This window comes from Physeter macrocephalus, chromosome 4 (genome assembly GCF_002837175.3).
Source record: "Physeter macrocephalus isolate SW-GA chromosome 4, ASM283717v5, whole genome shotgun sequence".
NCBI classification, from domain to species: Eukaryota; Metazoa; Chordata; class Mammalia; order Artiodactyla; family Physeteridae; genus Physeter; species Physeter macrocephalus.
The window spans coordinates 29,478,074-29,490,427 of record NC_041217.1 but is presented as its reverse complement, the minus strand read 5'-3'; the positions used below and the strand labels follow the sequence as shown (position 1 = coordinate 29,490,427).

The 12,354-nt window shown below is 35.3% G+C and overlaps 1 protein-coding gene across 1 annotated transcript in view; it reads right to left on the bottom strand.

The window, feature by feature from the left end:
• The window catches only part of HMCN1 (hemicentin 1), a 554,195-nt gene that overhangs the window by 133,514 nt on the left and 408,327 nt on the right, over window positions 1-12,354 (bottom strand). The window contains exons 58-64 of the mRNA XM_024133815.3: window positions 9,288-9,449; window positions 8,430-8,543; window positions 8,116-8,318; window positions 7,742-7,823; window positions 7,501-7,632; window positions 6,630-6,779; window positions 1,416-1,575 (exon numbers count right to left, since the gene is read on the bottom strand). Coding sequence (XP_023989583.1) covers window positions 1,416-1,575; window positions 6,630-6,779; window positions 7,501-7,632; window positions 7,742-7,823; window positions 8,116-8,318; window positions 8,430-8,543; window positions 9,288-9,449 — 1,003 coding nt within the window. The remainder of the gene's footprint in view (window positions 1-1,415; window positions 1,576-6,629; window positions 6,780-7,500; window positions 7,633-7,741; window positions 7,824-8,115; window positions 8,319-8,429; window positions 8,544-9,287; window positions 9,450-12,354) is intronic.

Sequence of the window (12,354 nt, the reverse complement as noted above, 5' to 3'; positions counted from 1 at the left end):
CCTCCTGTGTTTTACAAAGAGATTAAATTGCTATCTACAGTCATTCTTACAATAGTGATTTTATTAGATTCTCCCAGTGTCAAAAGTAAATACTCCATTTCTACTATATCATGTTATTAAATATAATTATTGAGAATTACAATCTTATTATCTGGGTCTATTTTATTTCTTCTTTTTCAAAATATGAATTTTAAAATTCCATGAGTTTAACCATATGAATAAACAAAAAGCAAGTTGCCATGACCAAAGGAAAGTAGTAAGTTGACTTTGGAAAAATTACTGTATTTGACTGACAAATTGGCCCATTTACAAACCTACACATATTGTGGAGCTGGGAACAAATAATAAAGTGGATATAAGAATAAGTATATTTGGGATCTTAATGTGAGAGGAGAAGTAATAGATCCTAAATTCCTCAGTACAAATATTATCTTATAGATCTTGAGGTCCCACCAACTATCTAGTACTTGGTTTAGAATGGGGTTGATATCAGCTGATTTAATAAATAACTAAATATTTAACTATTCAGAAATGTACACACCAGAGAATTGAAACTCAAAATGTACCTCTAAGCTAAAACATTGTTTGGCAATTTACCTGATCTTGTAAAGGGGACAAATGTCTAAATTTTAACATAAAACGATTTTAAAGAAAATAACATTGATTTTTCTTTAAATTATGTATATTCAATTCATTGATTAGAAAATATACTGCAAATCCTTAAATTTAAAATGGTTCAAAATGATAAAGTTTGCAATACATTCAATTAATGCCTTCTGAGGTATATATAATTCTTTGAGTAATTATAATTATTCTGGTATGGGTATATTATGGGGCTTTGTGATGAAATAATATAGTAGAGTGTAGAATTCTGCAGTGTCCTTCAAAAGGCATTTGTTGTTGAAAGTAGCAGGAATCCCTTACCACATTATCATTCCATCTCTATGTGGTTTGTGGCGTGAAGTGTCGGCTGAAAACGGGATTTGGACAAATCACTATAGGAGATGAACCAGGTTATGATGATAGTATCTTTTCTCAAAATGAGCCAAGCACTATGGCATGTCTGGTGGTTTGGTGATTTCAGGACACAAAATCATATCTAAGAGATGACTGATGAATCTTTTGTAGGATGAAATTGGTTTGATGTTAGCAAGAAAGAAGAATGAATTATTTTATGATGTGGACTTTGGTATAAACATTCTGAAATTAGAGGAATAAAATCTACAACAGTTAACTAACACTTGCAGGAATGAACATGTGAGGAGATTTTATAACACAGGGTTGAAAAATAAGGAACACATACACACACAGACAAATACTTTTGAGTGATTCTCCAAGGAGAATATCTGTGTCCAACTCTCTAAAACTGTAGAACACATTACAATTAATGATGCAGAAATTCTTTTCACACATACCGAATTCTTTCTGTTTCACTGTTAGTTATGGGCTTTCCATCTCTAAGCCACTGAATAAGTGGGGTAGGAATGCCATTTGCATTGCAGACCAGCTCAACATTTTCCCCAAGAAGGACACCAACTTCACTTGGAATCTCAGCACCAGCAACGTTTGGAGGAACTTTGGAGAAAACATTGACTTTCATTAACAAGGCACAAGAATATAAATTCTAATGAATGCAACAGAATCATAGAACAATATGCCATTTTTATTTCATATTCTTTCTAGATTGTGGTTCAAGATCAAACTCTTGTTTTTGCCATAAATTATTTTTAAATGAGGAATAGGTAGAGGAATCACTTCAATATTCCTGTTATATTGTAAGTTGGTATAATTATTTGCTCAGGGTGGTTGGTGACATATCTACCTCATGGGCACCCCTCCTGGCCAAACAGAATCGTTCTTAGATTAAATCCTTAATAGATAGCTCAGAATTAATACAGTTCAGAAGAATCTGTTTTATAAAATTTTGGCATAAACATCTGAGAGAAGTATCTAAGTTGGTTAATTCTTTCTCTATTTAAATATTATTTATTCTGAACGATAGGTTTATTATTGGTTTCAAGATTTAATCATTTCTATTCCCTTTTTCTAGCCATCTTTGTTTTTCACCTTAATGATTCATTTAAGAAATAGTGTGTACTTAAAAGCTTTTGCACAGAAAAGGAAACCATAAACAAGATGAAAAGACAACCCTCAGAAGTGAAAATATTTTCGAACAAAGCAACTGACAAAGGATTAATCTCCAAAATACACAAACAGCTCAGGCAGCTCAATATAAAAAAAAAAAACACAAAAAACAATCCAATCAAAAAATGGGTGGAAGACCTAAATAGACATGTCTCCAAAGAAGACATACAGATGGCCAACAAACACATGAAAAGATGCTCAACATCACTATTAGAGAAATGCAAATCAAAACTACAGTGACGTATCACCTCACACCAGTCAGAATGGCCATCATTAAAAAATCTACAACTTTGTTATAGAGCAGAAAGTAGCACACCATTGTAAAGCAATTATACTCCAATAAAGATTTTTTTTTTTTTAAATCTACAAACAATAAATGCTGAAAAGGGCATGGAGAAAAGGGAACCCCCTTGCACTGTTGGTGGAAATGTAAACTGGTGCAGCCACTATGGAGAACAGTATGGAGCTTCCTTAAAAAACTAAAAATAGAACTACCATATGAGCCAGCAATACCACTACTGGGCATATACCCAAAGAAAACCATAATTCAAAAAGGCATGCACCCCAATGTTCATTGTAGCCCTCTTTACAATAGCCAGGACATGGAAGCAACTAAATGTCCATCAACAGAGGAATGGATAAAGAAGATGTGGCACATATATACAATGGAATATTACTCAGCCATGAAAAGGAATGAAATAGGGTCATTTATAGAGATGTGGATGGACCTAGAGACTATTATACAGAGTGAAGTAAGTCAGAAAGAGAAAAACAAATATTGTATATTAACGCATATATGTGGAATCCAGAAAAATGGTATAGATTATCTTACTTGCAAAGCAGAAATAGAGACACAGACATAGAGAAAGTATGGACACCAAGGGGGGCAAGAGGGGGGGTGGGATGAATTGGGAGATTGGGATTGACATATATACACTACTAATACTATGTATAATATAGATAAATGATGAGAACCTACTGTATAGCTCAGGGAACGCTACTCAGTGCTCTGTGGTGACCTAAATGGGAAGGAAATCCAAAAAAGAGGGGATATATGTATACGTATAGCTGATTTACTTTGCTGTACAGTAGAAACTGTACATGACTGTTGAGCCTGTGTGCCACAACCATGAGCCTGTGTGCTGCAACTACTGAAGCCCACGTGCCTAGAGCCCATGCTCTGCAACAAGAGAAACGACTGCAATGAGAAGCCTGAGCACCACAATGAAGAGTAGCCCGTGCTCATCACAAGTTGAGAAAGCCCGCGTGCAGCAACGAAGACCCGATGCAACCAAAAATTTAAAAAAAAATTATATTAAAAAAAAGATACATGCACCCCTATGTTCATAGCAGCACAATTCACAATAGCCAAGACATGGAAACAACCTAAAGAAGATGTGGTACATATATACAATGGAATACTACTCAGCCATAAAAAAGAATGAAATAATGCCATTTGCAGCAACATGGATGCAACCAGAGATTATCATACTAAGTGAAGTAAGTTAGAAAGACAAATACCATATAATATCACTTATATGTGGAATCTAAAATATGACACAAATGAACCTATCTATGAAACAGAAACAGAATCACAGACATAGAGAACAGACTGGTGGTGGTTGCCAAGGAGGAGGGGGGGTTGGGGGAGGGATGGAGTGGCATGCTGGGGTTAGCAGATGTAAGCTTTTATATATATTATAGAATGGATAAACAACAAGGTCCTACTGTATAGCACAGAGAACTATATTCAATATCCTATAATAAACCATAATGGAAAAGAATATTTTTAAAAACTGAATGTATATAGATGTATACCTGAATCACTTTGCTGTAGAGCAGAAATTAACACATTGTAAATCGACTATACTTCAACAAAAAGAAATATTGATTAAAAAAAAGAAATAATGTGTAATAAAAATATTGACAGTAGTATAAGACAGAAACACATTTTAATTCTTTCTAAATAATTATAGTGGTGTGCTGGAGGCAGCTCATACCAGCTTGCACGAGCCAATTTTGCACATCTTTCCTACTCCATGTTCAGTGCCATCTTATTCGTACTTTGAAATGGGCCACTGTGGGAATACTTACACCACAGAAACTGACAAATGATTGGTTACAACTCAAGACCTTTTTGTCTGCAGACGTGCTCCTCACAAGTTGAGAAAGCCCGCGTGCAGCAACGAAGACCCGATGCAACCAAAAATTTAAAAAAAAATTATATTAAAAAAAAGATACATGCACCCCTATGTTCATAGCAGCACAATTCACAATAGCCAAGACATGGAAACAACCTAAAGAAGATGTGGTACATATATACAATGGAATACTACTCAGCCATAAAAAAGAATGAAATAATGCCATTTGCAGCAACATGGATGCAACCAGAGATTATCATACTAAGTGAAGTAAGTTAGAAAGACAAATACCATATAATATCACTTATATGTGGAATCTAAAATATGACACAAATGAACCTATCTATGAAACAGAAACAGAATCACAGACATAGAGAACAGACTGGTGGTGGTTGCCAAGGAGGAGGGGGGGTTGGGGGAGGGATGGAGTGGCATGCTGGGGTTAGCAGATGTAAGCTTTTATATATATTATAGAATGGATAAACAACAAGGTCCTACTGTATAGCACAGAGAACTATATTCAATATCCTATAATAAACCATAATGGAAAAGAATATTTTTAAAAACTGAATGTATATAGATGTATACCTGAATCACTTTGCTGTAGAGCAGAAATTAACACATTGTAAATCGACTATACTTCAACAAAAAGAAATATTGATTAAAAAAAAGAAATAATGTGTAATAAAAATATTGACAGTAGTATAAGACAGAAACACATTTTAATTCTTTCTAAATAATTATAGTGGTGTGCTGGAGGCAGCTCATACCAGCTTGCACGAGCCAATTTTGCACATCTTTCCTACTCCATGTTCAGTGCCATCTTATTCGTACTTTGAAATGGGCCACTGTGGGAATACTTACACCACAGAAACTGACAAATGATTGGTTACAACTCAAGACCTTTTTGTCTGCAGAGTCAACTGTTAAACATTTACCAACACATTGCTATATAATATCTCCAAATCTCATTTTCATCGTCCAGAAGATGATAATAATTATATCAAATCTGTACAATTTAGAAGTTGAATCAATAAGAATGTAAATGAGACATCCTATAACAAGTATATAATATAGGAAAAGCACAGACTAGGCCCTATGTCTACATACAATTTCTAGTCCTAAGACATAATAACATATATAAAAAGTCTGGCAAAATGTTTGGTCATACCACATACCCCATGATTGGTATCTATTATTATTAGTGCATTAAACATAATTAAACATGCAATTTCTGACACTGAATCTCTGAATAGCAGTTTTTCCCTTTTTACTTCTGAAATCTTAAAGCATCACTAATAGGAGAAACCACTATTACTCATAAACATCTTAATTTTTCTTTAATTTCAGTTTTTAGGTGATGGGTTTTAACTAATCTTATTGTGATCACTTTGCAATATATACATATATCAATTCATTATGTTGCACATCTTAAACTTATACAGTGTTATATGTCAATTATATCTCAATAAAACTGGAAAAAAATTTAATTTTCTGGCGTTAGCTTTAACAGAGCATGCAACAGGTAGATAATACATATTCACAATTGCATTTATAACTTATGATAAATTCTTTTCAGTAACTATAAAAAGCAAGCATTTCAACTTAGTTTCAAGTTAGACTTCCATTTTAATTTAAACATTAGGCCAAAAGTAATACCCCAAAGGTTTGCTGAAAATCAAAAGGATGCATGTTCTCCCTGCAGTGCTCAATTCTATGCTGGAACATAGTAAATGTTAATTAAATATTTCTTGGATGAATCAATGCTTCTTATTCTCAAACCAAAATAGTATAAGATTCATGATTATTTAAGCTCACCTAATCCTTGGCCAGTAATTAGAACATATTTAATATCTTCATGAGATGAATCTTACTTATCTATATAAACAGGAAGAGACCTATAGGCTCAGCATCAAAATAAGTTATTCCAGTTTTAAATAAACAAGTAATTCAATAGAATATATACTATAGGAAGGTAAACATTTCAGGAAACATGAAAAAAAATAGATTTTGAAATTTCTACTATTATTTTCTCCACATTTATGTCCATTTTCATGAAAATACTATCTACTGGCAAATGTAGGACAGAAAATTGACAGTATTTATTGTTTAATCTAATGATATTTTGTAAGTCAAATCATTATGCTGTGTACCCTAAAATTATACAGTTCTTTATATCACTTATATCTCAATAAATTGTAAAAGAAATAAAATATCCAAAACACGCAAAAAAGAGATATTTTGAATCAATTATAAATGATCTATTTAGATGTACACTTATTTTGTACTATAGATAGAATGTAATAAAGAAACTGAAGACAGATCAGAGTGTACCACACATACCTTGAACTGAAAGAATGTAATTTTTCTGTGCTTTTCCCTCCATATTTGATGCAATGCATGTATAGTTTCCACTGTCTGAATGCTGAGACCGGGCAATTTGGAGTTTGCTACCTCCCGACAAAATATGAACTTCAAGTGAGTCAGAATTTTCTAGAGATAGAAACAAAGCAAAACAAAACATAAAAAAGCTTTTATTTTAACATCTCTACAAGTCACTGTAAAAATGTCTTTATGTGACAGAAGTATTTTTTTTAAGTTTTCCCCTTGTACTTTGATCCTTTCATTACTATTTATTCTACTTCCTTATAAAAGAAGAAATTAATAAAATTTTCTCTCCAGTAAAATGGAAAGGAGAAAAATCTCTGTAAAATGAAGAATCTTTTGTAGGGCTTCCCTGGTGGCGCAGCGGTTGAGAATCCGCCTGCCGATGCAGGGGACACGGGTTTGAGCCCTGGTCCGGGAAGATCCCACAGGCCGCGGAGCAACTAAACCTGTGCGCCACAACTACCGAGCTTGCTCTCTAGAGCCCGCAAGCCACAACTACTGAAGCTGGCGCACCTAGAGCCTGTGCTCCGCAACAAGAGAAGCCAGCACACTGAGAAGCCCGCGCACCGCCACAAAGAGTAGCCCCCGCTCGCGGCAACTAGAGAAAGCCCGCGCGCAGCAACAAAGACCCAATGCAGCCAACAATAAAAATAAATAAAAATAAATTAAAAAAAAAAAGAATCCTTTTGTAAATTTATATTACAGTACATTAGGCTTTATGAACTAAACACAGCTATGTGCATAATACTGAAAATGTGCTAGTTTATTAACCTAGTGAATCAAGAGCAAAAGAAAACAATCATACAAAAATGCACAGCTACATTACCTATGGGTTTGTGGTTCTTTAACCATGCTATAATGGGAGGTGGGATTCCAGTGGCATCACATGTTAAAGTCACAGGATTGCTGATTGTCTCCACAATGACTTCTTTCTCAGGCCCTTCAATACTGGGTGGCACTGTAAAAAGACAGAAGAAAATCATGTGTCCTCATTAAGTTAATTCAGGATACTTTCTTTCATTTGCATATCTGGGGGAAAAAGACTTATATTAGAGGCAGATGCTCACCATATACATTGAGGTGGAAATTTTTATCATCCCGTCCTGCTACATTTATAGCTCTACATACATACTGGCCTGTGTCAGATACCTAAAAGAAAAAGATACTATTGTATGTGCTCCATTAAGTTATAGATGACCAATCACACCGTTCGAGTGTAGATTAAATCATCAGTCATCTTTATGCTTAAATGCCCCAGTCCTAATTACCTTCTACAATCCTGCTTTTTTTTAAATGAAAAATGAGGATAATGGCATTGATGATGTTATTTTTTAAATGAAAATAATTTTTCACTGTAGTAAGGGGAATATGCAACTTCCAATTCTCCCTTCCATAATCCCACCAAGGAGTCATGACACACAAACAAGAATAAAAGATGCACCTCAGCTTTCGTGATGTGCAGCATTTGTCCATCGGCCAAAATCTCCAGCTGAGTAGACTCTGTTAGCATCCGCCCATTCTTATACCAGGTGATGACTGGAGGGGGCACAGCATTCGATTCACACTCCAATGACACTGAGGTGCCCTCTCTTACATTAACTACAGAAAGAGATTCTCTGCCGTGATCTTTAATGCTTGGGGGCACTGAAGGAAGAAAATAAGAACAGAGGATTTTTTTTCATAGAATGCTCAGATAGAAAATATCTAATACCAGTTTAAAAATGAAAAAATCTTATGAAAAAAGTAGAAGCAAACCATAAACAGTCAGGGAAACTTTTTTCTTGCTTTCACCAGCTTGGTTGATAGCTATACAAGAGTATTCACCACCATCAGATACCTTGGCCCGGATAATTTGTAAAGTTCGACCACCTGTGGGCAAATATAATGCAAACTGAAGTTTGGTACAGAGGTTGTTGTAATAACTACCTTATCAATAAGATAAATAGCAAAATATATCCTTTCCCTTAGAGGAAAATCTAAGCATAGATAGAAGAATAGAGAAGCATTTCATATACAAAATGAAAGAATTTAATCAGTTTCCTTTGATCCTTTCATTACTATTTATTCTACTTCCTTATAAAAGAAGAAATTAATAAAATTTTCCATCCAGTAACCAAACATGGATAATAGAACTGTTTCATATAGATTCTAGTGAGCAAACCATAACTGTACTATAGTCAGTATATGTCAACAAGTATTTCTGGGTTTAAATCTCCCACAGTGCAGAAGTGGCTGTCCGTCTGTTAGTCTATCTACTGATATTAATCTATCTTCAAGGAGCTTTAGGATCGATTGAAAACAGCCAGTGATTTTATCCAATCAAAGCACTATTTACTAGTCTATCACCCCCAAGTAATTGCTAAGCAGTTCTGTTCCTAAATTTCATAATTTCTTGAAGTAGACCTTGTTACTGTACATTCCCACTGAAATCATAAAGTCTTTACAGTCTTATCCTAATGGCCCCAAATGGCTGAAGAGAGGCATTTAATGTGAACAAATAAATGCAGCAAGACAAAAGTTTGGAAAGAGACTAAGTTGAAATGCCATTTGTATTAAAAATAAAGAAAAATGAGAAAGTGTTGCCCACTTCATAAAGAGTTCTAAGTTCCTTACCGGGCACAATGAGAGCATTTGTGTTTAGCTTGATAGGCTGTTCATTCTTGAGCCAGCTGAGATCAGGAGGTGGAAAACCGGAGACCTCACAGGTCAAAGAGATGAAATTGTTCACCACAACAGTGAGATTTTCAGGGTTAGGACCAATGACACTTGGAGGAACTATAATAGTAAATATATTAAAAGTGAAATTATTGGTATTAATATAAACATATTAAATGTGAAAAGTGATATTATCAGTAATACATATTCCAATTTATTAATATAAGCCCAACCACTGTACTCTGCTAAAGCACTGAGTTAATGATACTATTACTTACCTTTCTTCTTAGAATTCCCTAATGCCTTCATCAAACTCATGTCCATCAGTTCTGTTTTTCCCAATTGAAACAGAATACTAGAATTTTCAGACAGAATTATTCTGCATTTTATTTGTAAAATGTAGTTGCCAGTTCCTAAGATGGTTTTGTCGATGTACACAGACCTAATACTGCTTTTCATTAAATACATTTGAATATTCTTGTTTTTAATATTATATCCTTAAAGTTTTTATTTTCTTGCTTATAGAAATAATAGAGTAGACCTGTTATTTTAGGGTATCTATCAATAAATTATACAGGTTATTTCAACAATGTAAATCACTGACTTTCAAGATAAGCAGAAAATTTAAGAAATAAGCAATACAATGGCTTATTGTTCAAAACCAAAAAAGAATTCCCAAAGCAAAAGCAGTACAGAGAAAAAGTGGAGTAAAAAAGCATAAGATTAATAATGCAATGCCAATTATGCATGTTAAAACACATGCAGATGGAATAATATATTTTTTACAAGCACACATGCATGTGGAAGGAATAACATCATACATATTTGAATGGTTTCTATGTGGGGGGTGGGAATAGGACCGAGGAATGAGCATAAAAATAAGTGAATACATTAATGAATGAATACATTAATAAATAAAGGCAGAGGTGGGTTTTGCTCAGGGCAATGAAGATAGTAAGACATGAAATAAAGAACACAACTAATGTAACACTCTGTTATATTATACTCTCTCTATATTATACTCTCTATGTATAACATAGATACTCTTATATATTGAGACTGAGGTCTTAAAATAGCATCAAAAACAAAAGATCAAAAGGCAAAATTGCTTTTTAAATTTTACTATACATGGTTTTTTAATCCACCAATTTTCATATTCATTCATTCACTCATTTATCAAATATTTATTAAATACCTACTGTATTTCAGATGTGCTAAGTGCTGATACAGTATGAAAAATGTAATAGATAATATCTATAAAGAATTAATAATTTGGTGATAGTGACAGACATTGAACAAAAAATAACAGCTAACATTCTTTTGAGTGGTTATGCTGTGCCAGGCACTGAACTAAACACTTCATGTATACCATTTCATTGGAGGCTCAGAAACCTTATGTGTTAGATACAGTTCTTATCCTCTTATTTATTATAGATGAGCAAAGCTGAGACAGAGAGAGGTTAGTTAGCATCTTGCCTAAGGTTTCACAGTTAGATACTGGAAGAAACTGGAAGACTGCTGTCTGGCTCTAGAGCCCTGTTCTTAGCCACTGTCCGATACTGCCTAGTAATTACAAGTGTGGTGAGTGTGAGTGTCAATCAGAAGGGTAGGGTGACAACAGGGAAGTAACCTAGTTTTGGGATCAGGAGGAAGAAGTGACATTTAAAAAGATGCTGAAGTATGACCAGGAATAAGCTAAGCGGAAGACAGATAATGGATGTGTCTTTCAGAAAGAAGGCATGGCACATACAAAGGCCCAAATGGGGAAAAGAACATGGCACCAGAAGGCTGACATGACCAGAGTCTGAAGAGCAAGGCTGCTGGGGAGTAAGGTGGAGAAGGCAAAGATTAAAGGACTAAATAGTATAAAATCCTAGAGGGTCTTCTGGTCATCATTAGAATGCTGAAATAACAGCCTAAGGAAAGGAAAGCAGAAGAGTGGTTTACTCAAAAATTAGCTTAAAAGTTATCAATCTGGCCACAGTGGAGGGAACTGGTGAGAAGACTAGAAGGGACTCAGAAAGACCAGTTAGGAGACTATTGCTGTAATAAGTGTAAAAGATGATGGTGCTATGCCTAGGATGGTGTCAGAAAGGACAGAAAAGTGAGTGGATCCAGAATATTATGTAGGTAGACTATTTAGGACTCAATGCGTTGTGGGTGAGGTTTAAGTAGGAGGAGGAATCAAGGATGACATTCATTTTACTGGCTCAAACAATGCGAAGATGGTGATTCCGTTTACTGAGACAGAGATCCCTGGAGGAGGAACACATTTTTGGGAAAAGGTAATGAGCTCAGTTATATACACATGGTCTTAGAGTGACTATTAGGCATTTGTGTCAATAAGAAGTACATATTTGAACAGAAGCGTCTAGAGTTCCTGAGGCGGCCCTGGCTGAAAATAAAAATTTGGAAACTATTTTGCACATAGATGGTATCTGAAATTTGGGAATTCATGAGATCACATAAGAAAAGAGTGGGAAGAATAAAGTCTAGAGCTTGGAAAACTAAAGTGTAATAGTCAAGTAGAGAAGGAGGAACTAGCAAAGACAACTGGGAATGCGAGACTGGAAAGGCAAGATTATCAATAAGGGGTGTGGGCATCACAAAAGCCAAAGGAAGAGAATTTTTGGAAAAGGTAGTCAAATGCTCAAGAATGTTGAATGCTCAGAAGTAAGAAAGATAAAGCCTGAAAATGCCTGTTGGACTTCTGATGTCATTTCATGAATTCAGTGAGCAGTTTCATTGGAGTTGGGTGAAATCCAGTGAGCAGTGGTGGGAGGAGTGAGGAGAAGGAGACAGTAAATATATACGGCTAGGGCTTCCCTGGTGGCGCAGTGGTTGAGAGTCCGCCTGCCAATGCAGGGGACGTGGGTTCGTGCCCCGGCCCGGGAAGATCCCACATGCCGCGGAGCGGCTGGGCCCGTGAGCCATGGTCCCTGAGCCCGCGCGTCCGGAGCCAGTGCTCCGCAACGGGAGAGGCCACAACAGTGTGAGGCCCGCGTACTGCAAAAAAAAAAAAAAA